The sequence below is a fragment of the Ursus americanus genome, chromosome 26 (genome assembly GCF_024610735.1).
Source record: "Ursus americanus isolate L20-20 chromosome 26, mUrsAme1.1.p, whole genome shotgun sequence".
Classification (NCBI taxonomy): Eukaryota; Metazoa; Chordata; class Mammalia; order Carnivora; family Ursidae; genus Ursus; species Ursus americanus.
The window spans coordinates 45,044,117-45,065,831 of NC_142152.1; the positions used below are offsets into that span (position 1 = coordinate 45,044,117).

The 21,715-nt window shown below is 61.8% G+C and overlaps 1 protein-coding gene across 5 annotated transcripts in view; it reads left to right on the top strand.

The window, feature by feature from the left end:
- Window positions 1-2,471: 2,471 nt before the first annotated feature.
- PACS2 (phosphofurin acidic cluster sorting protein 2) overlaps window positions 2,472-21,715 on the top strand; it is a 56,585-nt gene continuing 37,341 nt past the window's right edge. For 2 of the 5 annotated variants that reach the window (XM_045799309.2, XM_045799313.2), the window contains exon 1: window positions 2,474-2,759. In XM_045799309.2, the coding sequence (XP_045655265.1) occupies window positions 2,641-2,759 (119 nt within the window). In that variant the 5' untranslated portion in view covers window positions 2,474-2,640. Of the gene's footprint in view, window positions 2,760-21,715 lie in introns of all 5 variants that reach the window. The other 3 variants (XM_045799314.2, XM_045799310.2, XM_045799311.2) reach the window with 3 other exon arrangements.

The following is a 21,715-nucleotide window of genomic DNA, read 5'->3' on the forward strand; positions in this document are numbered from 1 at the left end:
TCTTCCTGGAATATTCCACAAGTGGAAGATGAACATAGACTCATTTTCAACTATAGAGAATGACAATGCAAATAACAGTATCTGGCCAAAAAAGTTAACTCTGATCACCGCTATAGAAAATGTGGAAAACACAGAAGGCCACGATCCCATCCCCACAAACACTTTGGTGTTCATCTCCCCACTTTAAAAAACAGAACAGGGGCGCCTGGGTGGCACAGCGGTTAAGCGTCTGCCTTCGGCCCAGGGCGTGATCCCGGCGTTATGGGATCGAGCCCCACGACAGGCTCCTCCGCTATGAGCCTGCTTCTTCCTCTCCCACTCCCCCTGCTTGTGTTCCCTCTCTCGCTGGCTGTCTCCATCTCTGTTAAATAAATAAATAAAATCTTAAAAAAAAATAAAAATAAAAAAATAAAAAATAAAAAACAGAACAGGCAGCCTCACAGGTAGAGTGCACGGGGTGGGGTGGGCGTGTGTTCCGTCTCTGGCTCCCTGACTCGAAGAAGTATTTCAGAATTTCCACCGTGGTGGTCACCTGGGGCGGCTCTGGGCCAGCCTGTGGGACACACGCCTGGGCGCCTCCCCTTGCAGCTGCATAACGTCTGTGCCTCAGTTTCCTCAGCAGTCAAGTGGGAATGCAGACAGGACTGTCACGTCCAGGAAGGGCGCGGGTCTGCCAGAACGGGCCGCCGGGGTCAAGCCCCCACATGCTTGGCGTGGTCACCCCACGTTTCTTCACCCCGTTGTACTCCTTGCCTGGCACGATGCTGGCACACACAGACATGGAGTGCCGGGCAGCCCGTCTAGCTGAGTGCAACGGCTCCTCGCGCTGTCCAAACACTGAGGTTGGTGGCTGTCTATCTTCTGCCCCGCCACCAAAGGCGGCCTGTCCTCACAAGGGACTGCTGCGTGCTCCCTGAACACCGCCACATCCCCCTCCCCCCACCTCGCAGGTAGGCAACCCCCAGGCGCTCTGCCTGGCGGGACCAGCTCTCTATGACCATACCCGGTCAGCTAGCTGAGGACACAGGCCCTCGGGCTTCGGGCCGTGCCACCCCACAGGGGCAGGAGCATGTAAGAGACACGGACCCTCGTGTTCTCTCCCAAGTGTGGCCTGTCTGTGTGTAGCTGTGGATACTGAGCCGTGGCGGGAGGCCCGGCTCTCACAGGGAGCAGGGCACGGGGTCCCCTGCAGCACACAGCAGACCCAGGATGGCAAAGCCCCAGGGCCAGGGAAGAAAGAGGGTTTGCTTGGACTGGACTCGTTTCAAGAAAACTACTTGTAGACAATGAAACACAGACAGGAACGGAAAGAAAGGCGAGGGTGTAGTAGCGGGGATACAAAGAGAAGGAGCCAGAAAAGCTTTTCCCTCGTCCCAGGCAGCAATCTGTTGACTGACCACAACCACCGCCAAAAGCATGGGGCAGGGGACTCTTCCTTGGGCCCCCAAATCTAGATGGCCTTTCTTGGGTGCTTTCCCCGCCCTCCCTGCTCCACAGGCCCAGTGGGTCGTCCTGGTCACGGTCTCCTACCCGCCTGGACACCCAAGTGCACCACGAGCCCCTGGGCCAGACATTTGTTCTCCATTGTCTCTGGTCAAGAGCGCACGGGGTACTGCTGGGCAGTAAGGGGGCTCGGGCGGGGACAGCACGCTGCAGAGGGACCGGCCGAAGGTCAGCTCCACACGCGGGGCCAGTCGTGGGGCCCCAGCGCCCTGCGGCCCTGGTCCGCACGCCCCAGCGGGGGTCCGCCAGGGCCTTGGGGTGGGGGAACAAGGGCGTCGGTGCGGGGCGAGAGGCGCCCGAGGTCCGCGGTGTCGGCGCGGGGGCGCACGGAGAGTTCGCGGGGTGGGAGAGCCTTCGGGGGACAGGAGGGGCGCGGGGCCGGGTGCGCTAGGGCGTCGGTACTGGGGACCCCGGGGGCAGGGGCAGTGCGCGGGGGGCGAGGACTCGCGGAGGCCCCGGGGTCGGTGCGTGGAGACATGGGGCACGCCGGGCGACAATGAGTGCCCCTGGGGGCGCCGCGGACACGCGAGTGCGCGGGGCTGGGGTCTGGGCGGGTGCGGGAGGCCGGGGAAGCGGGAAAGCGTTGGGCGCGCGGACCCCGGGGGGAGGGGGAGGAGAGAGGGGGAAAGGGGGGACCGGGAGGGGGAGGAGGGTCCCACCCGGCGGCTCCCGGGGGGCGGGGCGGGGTGGGGCGGGCCGGGCGGGGCCTGTGCCCTGGCGCGGGCGCGCGCTCCCGCGGGCCGCGGGCCGGGGACGCCTCGCGAGTCGGCGGCGGGGAGCGCGCGCGTCCCCGCACTTCCGGCGAGCGTTCCGCCGGCCGCGATTGGGCTCGAGGCGGCGAGCGCGCGCCCGTCCAGCCAATCGGCGGCGGCGGCGGATTGGGGGCGGGGCGCGTGCCGAGGGCGCGCGGCGCGGCGCGGCGCGGGGCGGGGCGGGGCGCGCGGCGCGGGGCGGGGCGGCCGCAGCCTGGTTGCCGCCCGCGGGCCTGTCCGCCGCCCGCCCGGCCGTCCCCGCCGCCGGCAGCCATGTGACCGCGCCGCCGCCCTCCGCGCGCCCGGCCCGCCCGCCCGCTCGCCCGCCGCGCGTCCGCGGCCCGGCCGCAGCCCAGGCCGCCGAGGGAGCGGCGGGGCCGGCGCCATGGCCGAGCGGGGCCGCCTGGGCCTGGCCGGTGCGCCCGCCGCGCTCAACACGCCCGTGCCCATGAACCTGTTCGCCACCTGGGAGGTGGACGGCTCCAGCCCCAGCTGCGTGCCCAGGTACGCCGCCGCCCGGCCGCTTTGTTCCCGCGCGCACCTGCCGGACACCCGGGACTGTCCGCCCGGGCTGTCCATCCGGGCCCTGCGCACCGCGCCGTCCCCACCCGGGACTGTCCGCCTGGCACCGTCCACTCGGGACCTGCGCCCGGGGTCCCCGCCCGGCACTGTCCATCCGGGACCTGCGCCCCGGGCGGTCCCCACCCGGGACTCCACCCGGGACCTCGTGCTCGGGAGGGGGGGCAGCCGGGATAGTGCAGCGGGGCAGTCCCCTGGGACCTCGCACCCGGGGGCCCCCACCCGGGACGGTCCACCCAGGACCCGCAGATGGGACCGTCTGCCCCGGGGTCCCGCACTCAGGGCCTCGCGTTTGCGCTCCCCACTCGAGCTTGCGTATTCTGTGGGAGCAGCCTCTGACGCGGGGAGCGCCTCTGAGGTCCTGGCACCGCCAGGAGGGAGTGGCGCGGGTTTCTTTGGCCCCGCAGTCTTCCGAGGCTCAGGGAGCTCACCTGGTTCTGCTCCCAGGCGGCATCATTGCACCTGTCCGCTGATGCGGTGCTGGTGAGTTGACTCAGGGTGTCTCCTCTCTCCCCTGCTGTCAGATTTCCTTTTGCGGTCAGCCACCCCGTCAAGCCTGAGCGTCCTGGGAGTGACCCTCAGGGCCCGCAGTGTCCATAGAACACCTAAAGTTGGGACTATGATTGTTCTGTCCCATCCAGCACACGCCTCTTTACTCGTGGTCTTGGGGGCCTGCTCTGTCCTGCCGGCCCTTTACCTGTTTGCATTGTGCTTCCTAGTTCAGAGACACCTGCGTGTGTGCCTAAGCTGGGTTCTTTGCATCAGGCTGTCAATTTCGCGGTGGTGAAAGACTGCCCTCTCACTTGGAGGGGAAGTGCCTGGACCCCTGTGGGAATAGCTGGTGGAGGTCTAGGCCACAGGCCAGTGCTGTATCCAGATCAACTCGAGTCGAACTGGTGACTTCCCTGTTGTTCTTGTCAGCTTGGAGCTCTCTTGGCTTCTTCCTGACTCAGTGGTCCCCGATGATGAAGCTCTCAGGCTGAGGGGGACAGACAGACTTGGACCAGGGTCTATTCTGGAGTGGACACCAGACCTCGAGGGCTGCCGGGAAGAGCGCTTCCTGGGGAGACCTCCTGGTGAGGACCTCAGGATTGCCATCCAGACACAAGACGTGGGTGGTGAACTGCTGGGGGTGCCACACATGCAGCCGGTTCATCCTACAGGGGTCGTGGGGCCAGGTGTTGGGGCTGCCAGTCTGGGGTTTCCCCTCCAGGACTGCAGGGCTGGGCGGTCAGAGCACTGGCTGTGCCAAGTGAAGAGGATGGGCCCTCCATACACCTGCCTCCTGTGTGACCTGAGGGTCAGCATTAGCCAGGCTTTGGGGCCAAGGACTTCAGATCCACCTGTTTGCCTCTTCTCTGGGAAGTCTCTGGGCCTCTCAGCCAAGCTCAGGAGCGTCTCCCCAGGCCCAGCCTGCTCACCCTTTCCCATCCTGGGCAATTGCCCTAGCTTCGAGCCCCACTGCCAGGGGTCTTTGTGGACTCTCCTTCCCCCCATGCTTCTGTCTATCCCCCTCTGCGTTGTCACCGCCACAACCCAGCAGACCTCTTCTGCTGGCTGCCTTCTGTCAGTGCCCTCCAAATCCACACCTGTCTCCTTCCCTGCCTCCTTCCCCATCACTGGCCCACAAATCCACACCTGTTCCCCTCCTTGCCTCCTTCCCCATCACTGTCCCACAAATCCATGCCTGTACCCCTCCTTTCCTCCTCCTGTCACTGCTCCCTTGCTACTCCAAGTGCCCCCGGACAGGGTGCAGACTGTATCCTGTCTTTGCTGTGCCTCCTCACCAGCTCTCTGGGGCTCCCTCAAAAGACCACTGAAGTTTAACTGGGGGTGTTGGGGGTTGGTTGCAGGAGATGACAGGAGGGTGGGAGCTGCATTTAGGGGCCTCGTGAGCCCCTGCTGGAGCTGGTCTGGGAAGTGCACTCCAGTGAGTGTGGGGGGGAGGGTGTGCAGTGGGCTGGACAACACAGGTGTTGGGGGCTCCATGGCTCCGCCTGGATGGGATATTGGGGATGGGGGAGGGGTGATGGCAAGTTGTGTCCTGTGGCCATGGAGTCGTCTGATAGGCCCTCAGAGTTGATGGGTTGAACGTTCAGAACGTCAGAGCAACGGCCCCCTACTTTCCCGGTGACCAGAGCCCCTCCCTGAGAGGTGGTGCTGGTCTCCTGCTTGTACTGCCTGCAGATCAGAGTCCTTGGACGGGCTGTTCTTAGTTTGCTCCTGGGACTTTCTGTAAAAGGGGTCGTACTCTCTCTGTTCCTTCGCATGTCTAGTTTTTGCCCAGTCTTTACGTTTTGGAGTGACGTTGGGCCAGTGGCTGTCACTGCCGTGTGGTGGTTCCTACAAAATGATGGTGTGGGTCCCTGCTCTTTAGGCGACCTGTGGCTTATTTCCAGGTGGCGGCCAGTTTCGTCCGTGTTGCCGTCGGCCTCTGAGTGCCGGGGCTCCGCACGTGTGTGGCTGTGGGCAGCCAGGCCTGGGGTAAGCATGTGCCCATAGTAGGGGGTGTGGCTGTGGGCAGCCAGGCCTGGGGTTAGCATGTGCCCATAGTAGGGGGTGTGGCTGTGGGCAGCCAGGCCTGGGGTAAGCATGTGCCCATAGTAGGGGGTGTGGCTGTGGGCAGCCAGGCCTGGGGTTAGCATGTGCCCATAGTAGGGGGTGTGGCTGTGGGCAGCCAGGCCTGGGGTAAGCATGTGCCCATAGTAGGGGGTGTGGCTGTGGGCAGCCAGGCCTGGGGTAAGCATGTGCCCATAGTAGGGGTGTGGCTGTGGGCAGCCAGGCCTGGGGTAAGCATGTGCCCATAGTAGGGGTGTGGCTGTGGGCAGCCAGGCCTGGGGTAAGCATGTGCCCATAGTAGGGGTGTGGCTGTGGGCAGCCAGGCCTGGGGTTAGCATGTGCCCATAGTAGGGGGTGTGGCTGTGGGCAGCCAGGCCTGGGGTAAGCATGTGCCCATAGTAGGGGGTGTGGCTGTGGGCAGCCAGGCCTGGGGTAAGCATGTGCCCATAGTAGGGGTGTGGCTGTGGGCAGCCAGGCCTGGGGTAAGCATGTGCCCATAGTAGGGGGTGTGGCTGTGGGCAGCCAGGCCTGGGGTAAGCATGTGCCCATAGTAGGGGGTGTGGCTGTGGGCAGCCAGGCCTGGGGTAAGCATGTGCCCATAGTAGGGGTGTGGCTGTGGGCAGCCAGGCCTGGGGTTAGCATGTGCCCATAGTAGGGGGTGTGGCTGTGGGCAGCCAGGCCTGGGGTAAGCATGTGCCCATAGTAGGGGGTGTGGCTGTGGGCAGCCAGGCCTGGGGTAAGCATGTGCCCATAGTAGGGCGTGTGGCTGTGGGCAGCCAGGCCTGGGGTAAGCATGTGCCCATAGTAGGGGTGTGTGCTGTGGGCAGCCAGGCCTGGGGTTAGCATGTGCCCATAGTAGGGGGTGTGTGCTGTGGGCAGCCAGGCCTGGGGTTAGCATGTGCCCATAGTAGGGGGTGTGTGCTGTGGGCAGCCAGGCCTGGGGTTAGCATGTGCCCATAGTAGGGGTGTGTGCTGTGGGCAGCCAGGCCTGGGGTTAGCATGTGCCCATAGTAGGGGTGTGTGCTGTGGGCAGCCAGGCCTGGGGTTAGCATGTGCCCATAGTAGGGGTGTGTGCTGTGGGCAGCCAGGCCTGGGGTTAGCATGTGCCCATAGTAGGGGTGTGGCTGTGGGCAGCCAGGCCTGGGGTAAGCATGTGCCCATAGTAGGGGGTGTGGCTGTGGGCAGCCAGGCCTGGGGTAAGCATGTGCCCATAGTAGGGGGTGTGGCTGTGGGCAGCCAGGCCTGGGGTTAGCATGTGCCCATAGTAGGGGTGTGTGCTGTGGGCAGCCAGGCCTGGGGTAAGCATGTGCCCATAGTAGGGGTGTGTGCTGTGGGCAGCCAGGCCTGGGGTAAGCATGTGCCCATAGTAGGGGTGTGGCTGTGGGCAGCCAGGCCTGGGGTAAGCATGTGCCCATAGTAGGGGTGTGTGCTGTGGGCAGCCAGGCCTGGGGTTAGCATGTGCCCATAGTAGGGGTGTGGCTGTGGGCAGCCAGGCCTGGGGTAAGCATGTGCCCATAGTAGGGGTGTGGCTGTGGGCAGCCAGGCCTGGGGTTAGCATGTGCCCATAGTAGGGGTGTGTGCTGTGGGCAGCCAGGCCTGGGGTTAGCATGTGCCCATAGTAGGGGTGTGTGCTGTGGGCAGCCAGGCCTGGGGTTAGCATGTGCCCATAGTAGGGGTGTGGCTGTGGGCAGCCAGGCCTGGGGTAAGCATGTGCCCATAGTAGGGGTGTGTGCTCAGAGGTACTACCAGGCGGCTTCATGGAGTGTGGTTGTGCCAACTCCAGCCCCCACCGGCGGGGATGCGCGTCCCCAGTGCTCGGCATTCTTGCCAGCACTTCGCCTGACTTTTAATTTTTGCCAGTCTGGTGGGTGTGAAATGGTCTTGTGGTTTTAATTTGAATTTCCCTGATACTAATGCAGGCTATTTGCACCTCCTTGTCAGCGAAATTGCAGGTCACTTCTTTGGCCAATTTTTCTTTCTCCTTCTTATTTTTATTTTTCTTGCCGACTTGAGTCTCAGCGTTTTCTTCAGGGTAATCCTTCCCCGGCAGGAAGTGTTGAAACTGTCTTCTTCCAACTATGTGAATTTCTTGGCCATCTGCAAGGCCTGTGCACCTGCCTTCGGCCTGGCTGGCTTGTTTCCTGCTCTTCCCTCTGGTCGGGGCAGCAAGCTCTCTGCTCCTCGCAGGGGCTCCTGCCAGGTGTCAGGGCCGTACCTCGAGGGAGGCCGGATCTCGTGTGTTTCCTCGAGGTAACCACTACGGGCAGCACTCCTCCCTGGTGACCATCAGCAGCGGTGTCTGACCCTTCCCAGCCGCCGCCTGGACGTGCCCCACCACTGGGGTTCCCAAAGCGGCCTCCTGGGCCCCCACCCTGGACCCCAGCAGGTTCTGGGTCCCTTGAGACCCTTGAGCTTCCTACTATTCTTTCTTCCCTGTTTGGGGTTATTCACCAATTTTAAATGTTGTGAGGCTGGTCATCCTTTCCTGTGCTTAGCACTCGTTGAAATCTTAGTCTGTGAACTCCTTGTTTGTATCCTGGGCCATTTGAGGGATCTGGTTGTGGTTTGGTTCACGTGCTGGAGGGATGGCCGGCTGGCAGCGTGTGTGTTGGCAGCGCTGTGCGCACCAGCCACACCCCAGCGAGACGAGGGTGTTGGTTTGTGCGTGCCGGCAGGCCGGTCCCACTGCTCTAGACGGTCGGTGTGGTGGCACGGGCAGCGTGCGGCCCTTGGGCTCACCCGTGCTGAGTCTGTTTCCGCAGCTTCCTGCTCCCGGTGCGCCGTATCCCACTGCAGGAGTAAACCACACGTTGTGGAAGCCCGCCGCTTCTGGTAGGTGGGTGGGTTGTTTGCAGTTTGAGGCTCTTGGGTTCAAAGTTGCCATGACCGTCTGGGTGCAGGACTTTGGAAGTCCTATGCTTTCACTTCTCTTTGGTAATGACTGGCTGCAGGGGAGGTGGGCGTGTGTCAGTTTTGGGAGGAACTGCCGTTTTCTGGAGTGGTGGCACCACCCATGACTCTGCGACACTCCATGCCGCCATCTCGCGACTTGCAGCCGTTCAGCTGGCAGCGGCTTCTCCTGAGACTCGTTCTGTGCTTGGTGGGAGTAGAGGCTGAGCATAAGCAAACAGGTTTCTCTAAAAATTAAGAGCATCGCGTGATTTTCTTTGACTTGCTGTTACGTTACGTAACGTTATCTTACATAAATGGATTTTCTAGTATTAAACTAACCTTCCATCCTTGGAAAAATTCCTGGGGAAGAAAGCCTGGTCATGCAGCGTTACCCTTGCTGTTCGTTGGTGGGTTTGGGTGATGACACTCTGGCACAGCTGCGTGTTTATGCAGGGTCTGCGACCTCACCGGATTTCGGCACCAGGAAGCCTCGTAGGACGCACGTCAGAGTGTCGCCTGTGCAGGACTGGGACTGTGTGTCCGCATGTTCGGGGAAAGTCACCCATAAAGTCACCATAGCTTGGGGTTCCTTCCTAGGCAGCGCGACCCGGACTCAGTGTCTTTAGCAGTTGTAGGACACATCCGCCCTCTCTGAGTTAGCTTTTTAAAAATACGTATTTCTGAGAATTTGTACGCTTTGTCCAGATTTTTGGATTTATTGGCACAAAGTTGCTCATAATATTCTTTTATTTTTTAGATGGCTGCAGGATCTGTAGAGCTGTCCCCCTCAGTTCCCTCCGCTGACAGTGCAGGTGGACAGGGACGCTCCGACCTGCCTCACCAGGAGCTCCTCGGGTTTATTTTGCTGCTGCTGTTGTAATTTTGTTAACGTACGCGCACGGCTGCTTATTTTGCTCCTCACTTCCTTTCCTGCGGCACCTGTACCTTTCAGACAAGGGCTGCCTTCGCTGCACCTCACAAGCTTTTATATGGACAGTCGTCCCGCTTCAAATAGTTTTTTTAATTTCCCATCATTCTTTCTTTAACCTGTCGGGATATTTCAAAGTTTCCTAACAGGCAAACGTACGAGCCTAGTTACTGTTCCATGATCCAGTTCATTTCTTCTTCCCGTGGTTCTTTCCTAGCTTAGTCATGTTGTGGTCAGAGAAAGTGGTCAGTATCACACCAGGTCCTTAACGTTTTTCGGAACTTGCCTTATGCTCAGTTTGAGGTCCGTTTTCGTGCCTGCCCTCTTTGTACCGAGCAGGACTGTGCGTCTGGCAGTGGACGCTGTGGGATGTCTGCTCGCTGCGGTCTGCAGGTCTGTTCCCCTTCCTGTCTCCTGGAGAAGCGTGTTAAAACCTCCTAACTTGGGGCGCCTGGGTGGCACAGCGGTTAAGCGTCTGCCTTCGGCTCAGGGCGTGATCCCGGCGTTCTGGGATCGAGCCCCACATCAGGCTCCTCTGCTATGAGCCTGCTTCTCCCTCTCCCACTCCCGCTGCTTGTGTTCCCTCTCTCACTGGCTGTCTCTATCTGTGTCAAATAAATAAATAAAATCTTTAAAAAAAAAAAAAAAAAAACCTCCTAACTTGATGCTGGATGTATCGGTTTCTCTTGGAGTTCTCTCATTTTGAAACTACATTTTTAGGCATACACGGTTGGTTAGAATACCTTCCGGGGGTTTTGAACTTGGAGCGTATGTGACCCTGTGTGGTGATGCTTTCCGTCTGGACGTGCGCTTTGGTGACAGGCTAGCTCTGCGTAGTATTTGCTGCTATTTCTTTTTCCATCTCTTTTCTTTAGACTCTTCTGCACCCTTATACATGAGATGTGTCTTTGGTACCTCGGCGTGGAGCTAGGACCCATTTTTGTTCAATCTGACAATCTTTGTTCTTAACTACAACGTTCAGTCTGTTGTCGTTTATCAGAATTATTGATATTTGGGTTCATAGTTATTTTGGTTTTTGTGCTTATTATTTTCTTGTTTTTATGTCTGTTTTTCTCTTTTGTTTTACCTTAGTCTGCGCTGGTTTTTTTCCTTATTCTGTTTCCACCTCATGTATTAGTTTGAAACTTAGCACTGTTTCTGCCTCTTTAGTGGTTACTGCGTGAACTGTAATTTGCGTACTGGCTGTATTTATTTTATGGGGGGGTGCGAGGGAGAGAACCTTTAGCGGGTTCCACACCCAGTGTGCCCAGCGCGGAGCCGACGCGGGCTGATCCCACGACCCCGAGATCATGACCTGAGCTGAAACCAAGAGTCAGACGCTGACTGACTGAGCCCCCCAGGTGCCCCCATACTGGCTGTGTTTCAAAGTTATCTTTATCCTGTTCCTGACAGGTGCAGGCACGAACCTCGCGATGTGCTGTTCTGACCCGGCCTGTTCACGCTCCCGCGCTGTGGTTCAGTGTATCTTATTTGTCCTGCTCAGCCCACGACAGGTTGTTGTTTCTTTGTTCTGCTAGCACTCTATTAACCTCGAGTAACCTCAGAACTCATCGCTTTTCTTCATTCTTCTGGCAACTCAGAACGTGGAACTCTTTCTCTCCCTTTTGTGTCTGAAAATGCATCTTCAGGATTTTCTTTAGTGAGGGTGTGTTGGTAACTAACTGCTCTTTCTGTGTTCTCAAAATGCTTACCCTTGTTTCTGGAGGGTGTTCGGGGGGGTGCAGGCGGTATGTCCCTTCTGCACGTGCAGGTGTTCTGGGGGGTGTGGGGGTGCAGGCGGCATCTCCTTTCTGCATGTGAAGGATGCACATTCCCTGACTTGCACAGTTTTGCCCTTGAGAGGTCAGCTGTCAGTCAGGCAGGTCATTTGAAGGTCTGTCCTTCTCCCTGGTGGCTTTGCGATCACTTCCGTTGTGTCCAGGTGTGGCTTTCTCTTGATGCCGCCATGGTCAGTGTTGGGACTTTCCAACTTTGTGGATTGGTGGTTTTTACCAGTGTTGGGAAGGGTCAGCACCCTCAGTCCAGTTGTTGCCTTTGTCCTGTGCTCTTTCTCTTCCCGTCTGGGTTGCCATCTGGATGTGTAGTAGCCCTTCCCCCACTGGGTGGTCATGGTGAGGCGGGCTGGGCAGGTTTCACGTGTCCCTGTAATGGTAGCCAGTTGTCAGCCCCTCCTTCTACCTCTGTCCACGTCCTGCTGCCCCTGTGGCCCACACGAGAGCTGCTGCGGCTGGTGGGGACCACGCTCTCCCCCGGCCTTGCCCAGAGCACGGCGTGATCATGGAGTAGCTACTTGGTAAGCACTCCTGGAGCTGATTGGAGGGGCTCTGCTCAGAGTGTGGGTTCTGTTGTGAGTTGGGAGGAAGCCACCACTCTCACTGAGGGTGTGTGCTGGGAGAGCCGTGCAGGGCGGGCCGCAGGCTGCATCCAGTGTGGACTTGGCTGGCAGCGGGGGTCGTCGGATGTGTGCATGGACGGAGGGGGGCATTTGTTTGAGAGTGCATCACATGCTTGCAGTGTCTGAAAGGTAAAGTCTGCTGTGGGGGGACCAAGGAAGCCGGCTCTGCGGTCTGCGGCTGTGAGGAGGACGTGGGCCGTCAGTGCCCCTCGCCGCAGCTCATTTCAGCCCACCTATTCGCGTGCACACGCGTGCACGCCCAGTCCGCGGTCTGCTTCCCGTGCTTCCCGTGCACACATGTGCACGCCCAGTCTGCGGTCTGCTTCCCGTGCTTCCCGTGCAGAAAGGGCTTCTGTGAGGAAGGAAGAGCTGCCTGAAAGGACCTGAGCAGGTGCTTTGCTGGGGCAGGTGTGTGGTCTCACTGGGTGCTTAAGGGTCTGTGAACTAGGTGGGGACCCCTCGGGTGCCCTGCTGTGCCCTCATCTCTCCTTGGGATCTCCCCCTGCTTCTGCCCAACGTGCCGGCCATCCCACCCAGGAGGGGTAGATGAGGGAGGGTGTCCATGCTGCAGGTGGTGGGAGTAGGGAGACCATTCCAGAGGGCGGCTCTACAATCAGGAAAAATGATGGGTCTTTTTGGCCCTGTGATGGGTCAGATCTCGAGGGTCCTTCTGGAGCCCAGGTGTCACAGAGATGCTCAGATGCAGGTGGGCAGGGTGGGGAGCACAGTGCCACTGAGCGCGTCCTCCCCGCAGGCACCGCCGGCCTCAGGCTGCTGCTGTCTGGGAACTGGCACATCCCTGTGTTCCTGCTGGTGGTGCTGGGCAGAGTGTGGACATGGCACAGAGCGTGGCAAGCGCGTGGAGCTGCTGGCCCCTTCCTGGCCTGTGCCTTGTCAGCTCCCGTGGATTGCTAGGCTGCGGCATGGAATGGAAAGTCAGCCCTGAAAATAGCGTGGGAGTGTTCCCTTGTGCCCTGAGGCAGGTCGTCTCAAAGGCACCCCAAGTCAGGGCGGACGGTGCAGGAGCCGTGGCGCGCTGAGAGCCGCGCTGTCTGCAGGGCATCTGTGCCTAGTGATAGCGCTGTGTGATTTGAAGCGTCTCCCGCCTGCCCGGGCCCCGTCTCCCCTGGAGGAAGGCAGTGTTCCGTGCTGTGCACCTGACTCGTGGAGAAGCACACGCCCCTCAGGGCCGCTGTCAGCAGCCGTCCACAGGCAGAGCCTGGCTGCTGCTGGCCTGGCCCTTCGCGCCCCGCGGAGTCAAGGCTGCAGCCCTGGGTCTGCGGCTGGTTTGCCCAGGGTGGGTCCTCTGTGGGGGCGCCCGATAGACGGTGTCGACTGCACCTCAGAGGGGCAGAGGTGGGGGTGGGAGGCACCAGGGAGTGAGCGCACCAGCCCTTCTTGCGGCCAGGCTTGCAGTGGCTGTTCTGTCCCCACTGCCGCCACCGGCCTTTTCTCACAGCCCCCTGGCCCCCTTGCAGGTAGCACCCAGCCATGGTGCCGGGGACGCTGGCACCTTTGGTGGCCCTGCCCTGAGGGCACCGTTGTCCCGATGGTGGGAGAGGATAGGACAGGATGGCAGTGGCCACAGGAGGGTCAGGCCGACCCCCAGTGGGGTTCTGCTCCCCCATCGTCAGGTGGGCTGGTTGGGCTTCAGGAGGGGCCTGGCCCAGCTTTTTTCTCCCCCGTGCCAGGTCTTGCTCTTGGCAGTAAGGGCAGTGCCTCGAATGCCTCACGGCTGGCTGTCAGCTGGCTTCATGTCCTGGTTCCCTGTGGCCGTTCCACTGCCCTAGCGTGTGCCCCCCCTACATGGTGCAGGCCAGGTGAGCAGCGCGGGTTCGGGGGTCTGTCGGTGCTGTAGCCCTCTGGCCTCTGGAGGCGGAGCCCTGTTGGCAGGGGGCTGGCCTCTGTCTCTGCCCCCCAGCCCTGGGCAGGCCCTCGGAGGCCCTTCTCTCTGCCTGGATGTGGCTGTGCCCTTCACCAGCGTGCTGGCTCTGCCCTGTGTGGACCGCACAGCTTCCAGCCTACATGTGGCACGTGCTCCTTCCTGTCCCCGATCATTCAATCTGTGGGGCACACGTTGCCCGCATTGGGACAGTGGTGGTGCCCCCCTAGGCAGACCCTCGGGTGACCTCTGGGGTGATTGTGTATGAGTCAGAGCCTCAGACTGGGGACAGCAGGGATGCCTGCGTCTTTCACTTAACCTGAGGCTCACTCTCCAGGGTGGCTGCTGCTGACCTCGCGTCCCATGATGGTGCATCTTTCTGTCGTGGCCGGTGAGCACCTCCCTGGTCTTCGATGAACTTCTCCAGGGCCTCCCTGCCACAGCGTGAGGGAAGGCTCTGTGCAGGTGTCCCCAGACCCCGGGAGGACAGGTGTCCCGCGCTTCTGAACTCGGCAGGGTGCTCTGTGGTGTCTCGTCTCTCACAGGCTCAGCCCTGCCCACCAGGGAGTGGATGTTGGGTGCCTCCGGGGCATCTGAAGGGCAGGTGTCCTGTGGGGGGGGGCAGGCTCTGGTCAGTGAGTCGCCATGCTAGGGCCTCCCTCTGCACGGGCAGTTTGGCTTGTCCTTCCGAGTACCACTGAGGACATGGCTGGGCACAGGCTGCCTGGAGACGCTCTGCAGTGGGCCCAGAGAGGGAGCGGGGGTCAGGTAGCCCTCTGGCACTCTGCAGTGGCCCAGGCACTCCCCCGCTGCCCCTGCTCCAGGCTGGGGTGTGCTCGGCCAGGGGGCAGGGGGGCGCCTTGGCTGGGAAGACCTGTCCTGGGTTGTGGGCTCTCTGGTGACCTAGCCTGCAGCCAGTTCGCTGTTCACTGGGGTCCCCGTGGGGGTCCTAGGCCGTGCGGCCAGTCCTCCAGAGCAGGGTCCCCGTAACTTGAAGGTAACTTTGGACGGGTAATGAGGAATGACACGGGTGCACCCCCTCTCTGAAACGCGTGAGCGTGGTGTGTGTTTACAAACACAGTGCTTGTCCGATGGAGCATTCAGGACGATGAACTCATTTGTGGGTGCGTTTGCTTTGTGGGTGTGGGGCCCTCGAGAGAGGCGTGAGGACAGGGCGGGGGCTGAGCTGTGGCCGGGTGGGCGGGCAGGGCCCTGCTCAGAGCGAGCCCAGGGAAGGGAAGATGGTGGGGGCATCCCAGAGGAGAAGGGACGTCGGGGAGGCTGAGGATCTGGCGGGTGGGGGCATACAAGGACGCCCTACCAGTGGCTCGCCGCTCAGGCAGTGCTGCAGGAGCAGAGGCCGCCTTCCTGCTTCGTGCCCCAGCCTCGCATGTGCTGCCCTCGCCCAGCTGAGGGAAGGGCCCTGCCGCGAGGAGGCCGGGGGCCGGGGGGGGGAGGGTCGGACGCCTCTGCCCCCGACTTGCCTGCGTGTGCCGGGGAGGCTGGGCCGCACCCGTCTGTGGGTTCTGGACTGTGTCACTGTGGCCCTGGCAGGTCACAGAAGGTTCCAGAAGCGTGTTGATTTGTAGCCCAGCCCTGGAGGAGGACTGCCGATGACTGAGTCCCCCGAGCGGCCCCCATGGTGTTGATCTCGGCAGAAAAAAGCCTCAAGCAGGTGGCAAACGGCTGTGGGGGCCACGGTGAAGGTTCTCTGGGAGGAGCTGGCGAGGGTGGGGTAGGCCCTGCGAGGTTCTGCCCTCCGCCTTCTTCTGACCTGAGCCGAGGATGACCACACCTGCTTTCTTCTTTGCTATTTTGCCTCTTGGAGAATAGTTTTCTCAAGAAAAGGTGATGATGGCCGTCCCCTGGGGCGTGTGGCTGGCAGGGGGGCGGGCTGCCCCGGCTCAGCGGTTCGGACAGGCAGACATTCCATCCTGTGCCAGCACAGAGGCCCGCCAGGGAGGAGCAAGCTCCTGGGGAGGGGACAGCTGTGTCACCAGCCGTCACTGTGGGGGACACAGGAAACTACTGTGCCGGCCTCACGGTCACTGGAAAGCTGGGACGTCCGGCGTGCACTCTGTCCTGGAATAGCGGCTGCGGCTGCCTCTCCAGGCAGAGGGCTCTCGGGACGGGTGCGATGGGCCAGGCGGGTGGGGAAACCGCCACACGGACCCTCGGGGTCGGCCCCCAGCCACCACCTTTCCTTTAAATTGGAGCGCGCTGGGCAATGTACGGAGCGTTTCCAGTTACGCTGTTTGTGTTTGGACAGAGACGTGTCTGCTTAGCCTTGTTTAGAAGAGCGCCTGGTGAATTCCCTCCACCGGCGCATTTTCCCACTTACCTTTAAGAGGAGGGACGAGGAGATCCCTGCTCCCGAGAGATGCCACCTGGCGGCCCAGCCCATTTTTGCGGCTGGTGGCCCAGGAAGAAAGGCAGGCAGACTCAGTCGTGCAGCAGGGAGATTTGTGGTCAGCGGGCTTCAGTCCGACACCCCCGGGCTGTGGACTGACCCTCGTGGGAGGGCAAGGTGAAGCCAGGGCGGGGGGTTCTCATCCTTGCTGGACCTGCGCTGTGCCCCCCCCCCCCGGGTGCTGAGGCCCCCAGCGCGGCCCCGTCCCCACCCCCTCCCCCCTGCACCAGGCGCTCAGCTTGGCATTCCCATCGTCATTTGAGCTGCTGCCTTTCCCCGGAAGCAGGCCCAGCCTGCCGTCCCCCATGTGCTGCCTGCAGCCCTCCAGCACCATCCTGGGCACCGGCCTGGCTGCTGGTTTGGGGAGGACACGGGGGCCTCCAGGAGCTCTGGGACAGTCTCCATCTCTGTAGTGTGGTATGTTGGGGGCGGGGGTCCTGAGCAACCTCTGGGGGGCTTGCTGTGGTGTAAGCACCCAGAGGGCTGCTCGAACTGGCTGGGGGTGGGGCAGGCAGTCCCTCTGTGTCTGGGGCACACCTGTAGCACTGTCCCCAGACCTGAGGCTCCAGGTGGCTGGCAGGCCCACAGTGGGTTCATTTCACTACCAACCCCAGCAGGCACGTGGCGCCCGGTGTCAGGTGCCACCAGACAGAACAAGACTCCCAGTCGGAAAATGGCGCATCTGGAACTCAGGGCGCACACGGAGGAGAGGCAGGGGCCCACCTGCATCTGCGTCCTCCTTGTGCCGGCTCCACCCGGCACCCAGTTCTGCCCCTCACTTCGCGGGCTCTCGCAGCCCCTCTGGAGACGAAGGGCTGCGAGCAGGGCCCTCCCGAGCAGGTGCACCTGACCCCATGTGCTGGCACCTTCCTGGCTCTTACACGCGTGGGCACGATTCTGGCTTCGCACGTTTGCTCGGGGAGCTAGGGGTCCTGAGTGATGACTTCTGTACCCACGGAGGAGGCTGCAGGCCGGTGCAGCTGACCGGGGCTTAACCTCGGTATGACCCGCCTCTTGCTTGGTAACAGCCCTGGTGTACCTGAGTGACTCCCTTCTGGCCCGAGGTCAGGCGTGTGTCTGAGAACGGGCTGACGGGCTGGGTGCTGGGCGCTGGGCTCCAGGGCACCGAGTGGTGGGAGGGGTGAGAACATCCCTGGACGCCAGCGGCCCCAGACCCAGGCTTTCCGGGAGGCTGCTCCTGGGAGGAGATGTGTGAGCACGAGCCCCTCGTTGGGGCTGCCCGGGAAGTTCTCCGTGGCCGCTGAGCCCGATGGGCGTGGCCACGAGAGAACTGGAGGGAATGGGTGCTGTTTGGGGGAGGAGGGTCGTGGTGGTAGCTGGAGGGGCTTGCAGGCGGTGTGTGTGAGCCTTGAATGGGAGGGAGGGGAGCGAGGGCTGCAGGCCAGGGGGAGCAGGTGGCCATGTGTTTCCTGGCACGAGGAGCGGCCCTCCTGGATTGATCCCCTGTTGCTCAGAAGAGCAGGGGTCAGAGCAGGGTGTGCGAGGGGATGTACAGTGGCCCGGGGAATGCGGTGGAGACCCGAGGCCTTGTGGAGGAGCTGGGTGGGTGGTTGATGCCCACGTTCTTTGTGGCTGTGTCCAGCATCTTAGGTGCAAAGCTGCTGGTGAAGTGGGTGTGCCCCGGTGGCACCAGTGGGGGGAAAGGGGCGCTGGGCTGGGGGCGGCATGGAGTGAAGGATGGGGGGCCTGGTGCTGGCAGAGGCCCTGTGACGTGCATGGAGGCCAGAGGGTGGTGGCTCCTGGGCCAGGACCCCGCCCAGGTGGGCTGGAAGTGCCTGCTGGATGGTTTCAGCAGAGAGCTGAGCTGGATGTGCCAAGAAGCCCACGGCGTGTTTGTGAGAGGGCGCAGTTCAGGGCTTCCTGGAACTTCGTCTGGGGTCCTTTCCCAGCGGAGGCCACGAGCATGGGGACCACATCCATGCTCCTTTCCTGCCGGCCTCCGGTCACGTGCCCTGGCCAGTGGGGCGAGTGGCATCCCTGTGGATCCTGGTCCTGGGGGTGGATCTGGTACTTCCCAGGTCACCACCAGGGCCGGGCCACCTGCCCTGCTCAGGACCCAGCATTCCCATCTCCCGCAGGAGATCGGGAGGTGGCCAGAGCTGGCCGTGGCTCCGCATCCTGGTGATGGGGGTGGTCCCCTCTGCCCTCTTTGCTCGAATCCTGCTCTTGGTGTGAAGCACGTCCTGACATCATTGAGGTGCCAGCTGCGTCTGGTGCAGCCCCGCCCAGCCCGTGGGGTCGGCCTCCTGGCGCTTACAGGGTTGTGAGAACCCGCGTGGACTTTTGACTGGCAGGTCTGTGTTTCTGTGGCAACCGATGTATCTGCACTCGTTCCCTCATCTTCTCTTTGTTGTGCTTCCCCTTCGCTAGTTTTGGTCATTTTTTCCTCAAAAACCAATCAAGATTGATTGGCTCTCCTTTATTACCCCTTCCAGGAAATGTGTTTTCTGGTCTATTTCTCTGTGGCTGGCTTGTGTGAAAGTGGTGTTAGGGACCTTGAAGGGAGAGCGGCGCCCCCCACCACCCCGCCCCCGGCCCCCTGCACAGCGGGACCAGCACGGGGGCGCCTGCACTCCTGCCCTCGGCCCTTTGAGGGTCTGGCCTCGGGCCTCCGCTGCGACTTTGAGAAGGTGGAGATAGGCCTGCTCCTGGTCCCTCGGCGGGGAACACGTGCTCCCGCTGGTTGCTCGGAAGGGCTTCCTTTGGGTTTGGTGCACGGGGCGCGAGTCCGTCATCAGCACCACTGCTGTCCTTGCAACGCTGCTGAATACGAGCGCGGGTCCGTTCCTCGGCCTCTGTGGGCTCGGTGGGCGCGTGCCTGACGCGGTCGGGAATACCCATGCTCCCCCGGGACTGCTCCGGGGGGCGCTGCTGTGGCCATGCGTCCCTGGTGGCCCCTGTGTGCTGGGCGTGTCAGCGCACTGTCGGGGGGCAGGCCGCTGTTCTGGGGTGACCCTGGGCACACGGGACACAGTGGGGTCTCAGGAGCCCTGGACGGAAGCCGTGGCCGTGCCAACACTCCCCTGGCCAGAGGTGGCTGTGGGTGAGAGCAGGGGCGCACGGGCGGGCAGGCAGGGCGCCCGACCCTGTGATGGCAGGGTTGTCGTCGCTTATGGGCCTTCGGGGTGCCCGGGCGTCCTCGGGGAGACTGCTGCGTGGGGAGCCGTGTGGCCCCAGTGGATCAGTGCCCGTGGAAGTCTCAGTCCATCAGCCACAGCCTCTGCCGCCCAGGCCTCACCCCCAGAGACCCACCTCCTCATGCCATCACACAGCAGGTCAGGTTTCGACATGAATTTGGGGGAAAACAGAATTTAGTCTGTAGTACCCACTGTCCCTCTGGCGTTTGGAGGGATGCCCACAGCATGGGGGTCCTGCTCCCCATCACAGGTCTCCACCGTCCCCTCCCCAGACCGCACCTGTGGGCAGCGTTGTCGCTCCTTATCCACGTGGACCCGGAGCCCCGCAGAGCCCAGGACTTGGGTCAGGCCCACGTGGACCATACCTGCCCCGTCTGCCCCCGCCTCCCTTCACCTCTGGGAGGTCGGGCTGCCCCATGCACAGTCCCGTTGCTGGACAACCCAGAACCACCTAGTGCCCTTCCAGATGGCCACAGCCCATGCCCAGTGGGGGCTGTTCTGTCCCTCCCCTAAGCCGGCCCATGATGGGGTTGCTGCACGGTTCTCTGCGGTCAGCTGGGGGGCCCCACGCCTCCTGGCCCTCGTAGAAGCCCATCACTGAGGGCCGTACTGCCCAAAATCGGGAGCTTGCTGTCCCCGCAGAGAAGGTTTCGGCTCCCTTCTGGGTTAGCCTGGGGACATGACTGGGTGAACTTCCCTCCAGAACAGCGCTGGGCAGGGACTTGCCTGCTGGAGACAATGTGGGGTTCCCCTCCAGTGGCTGGTGAGGTTCACCTGCATGCCTGGGGCTGCTGGGCTAGAGGAGGGGCCGGGGTGACCTCTGGGGCATTTGGGTCACCAGAGTGGAGGACACAGCCCCAGGAGAAGATCTCCTGATGGTTGGTTGGTCCTAGAGCAGGCAGTGGCCCATGGCCAGTGCTCTTGTGGAAAATGGTCTCGTGGCTGGCTGACTGGAGCTTTTGGGGTCCCAGAGCCCCTCAGAGCACCCCCCGCAGACACGCAGTGCTCTCTGCAGGCAGCTGACTCCCTTCAGGTGGCCACGCTGGTCTCTGACACCAGCACCTCTCTCGGGGACTGGCTCCTCCCCCCTTCCTCTGGTGCCCTGACCCCACCATGGGCAGGCTGGCTGGACCGGGGCCAGAAGGTGGGCTCACAGTGACCCAGCCACTCCTCCTCCTTCCCCTCACTTCCAGGGGTTCCCAGCCTCGGTGATGAAGGCCATCCTGGCCCCTTATGCTGGCCAGCAGAGACACTGAGATGGCACCGCTGACCTTGCCTCTTGATCAGCAGGAAGCAACCATGTCCTGATAAGTCTCAAACACCAGAGAAAGCTGCACTGGGCAGTGAGAGCTGGCAGCCACCCGAGGCTGCCGGAGAAGGGAGACCAGTGCTTGGGATGTGGGCGGAACTGGAACCCTCAGCCTTTTGCAGAACTTGTTCTTACAAACTGTCTGGCCACCGCCTTGCATGGCCAGAAGGTCTTTAAAGGAAGCATGTCGGCCAAATGCTGGTCCCCAGGCCTCCACCTCCCTCAGCCTTGCCCCGAGACTAGGCTGTGGCCCGGCACACCTGGAGCCTAGAGTGGGTCCTGGCGGCCCTGCTGTTGGACTGGCTGATCCCCAAGAGGTGGCTGGAGTGTGGGGGCCCCTGGCCAGCGGCCACCACAGAGCCTCAGCTCCCACCAGGGCAGACACGTGACTGCACAGACGGGTCAGCTTCTGAACACAAAAGGCCCCTCAGTTTTCCCTCCTACTAAGCACACAGTCAGCACGTTTGGGACCACGGAGGTATGCCCCACGCGTGGGTGCAGTGTTAACCACGCCCCCGTGCCTGGAGGAAAACTGTAGAAGTCAGTGTTTGGCTCAGAGGGCCAGCCGGAGTGCTGGTCCGTTTTGCAGAAACCCGTGAAGTGTTCCCCTTGAGCCCTGCAGGCCCTGTGTGCCACCCGCGGAGCTGGGCCTGGAGGGGCCCCTCCTTGGCCACGTGGGGTGCTCCGTGCCAGCCATCCTGGAACAGTGCGCAGTCCCTCAGAGGGTTGGGTGGAGTTACCGGGTGGCTCAGCAAATCACTCTTCAGAAGAGTGGGGGCAGGGCATCCCGCAGAAACTTTCCCAGCAGCCCTCTCGTGGCCGCCTCAGTGGCTTGCCATCCGCTGTGGTCCGGAGGCAGATGGGCCTCCTCCTGACGTGGTCAGAGGGCAGTGGCAGCTTCATGCTCGTCACACGCCAGCATCACTCATGTCACCCCAGGCAGGGTGAGTGCGGGACTGGACAGTAGTCAGACTGCCTTCCTGGAGCCTCGCTGGCGGTGTTCTCTGACCTCTGACCCTCACTGTTCTCTGACCATCCGCGGCTGTGTGAGCACGGACGGTGCCCAATGTGTAAGCCCAGCCTTATGGTAGGTGTGTGCGTGTAGGGAAAACAGAGCATATGTGGGGCCGGGGGTCTCAGACCAGGGGAGGCTCCCTCACAAATGTCCACCGCGGCGGCCTGCGGTCGCCAGGAGTAAGCAACCCGCACGTGCATCAGGGAGGGTGAATGCGTAGAAATGTCCAGAGAGTGGGTTCTTATTCCGCCCTTAAAAAGGAATAAAGTCTGCAGCATGGACGGCTCCGGAGAACGTGCTCGGTGAAGAAGC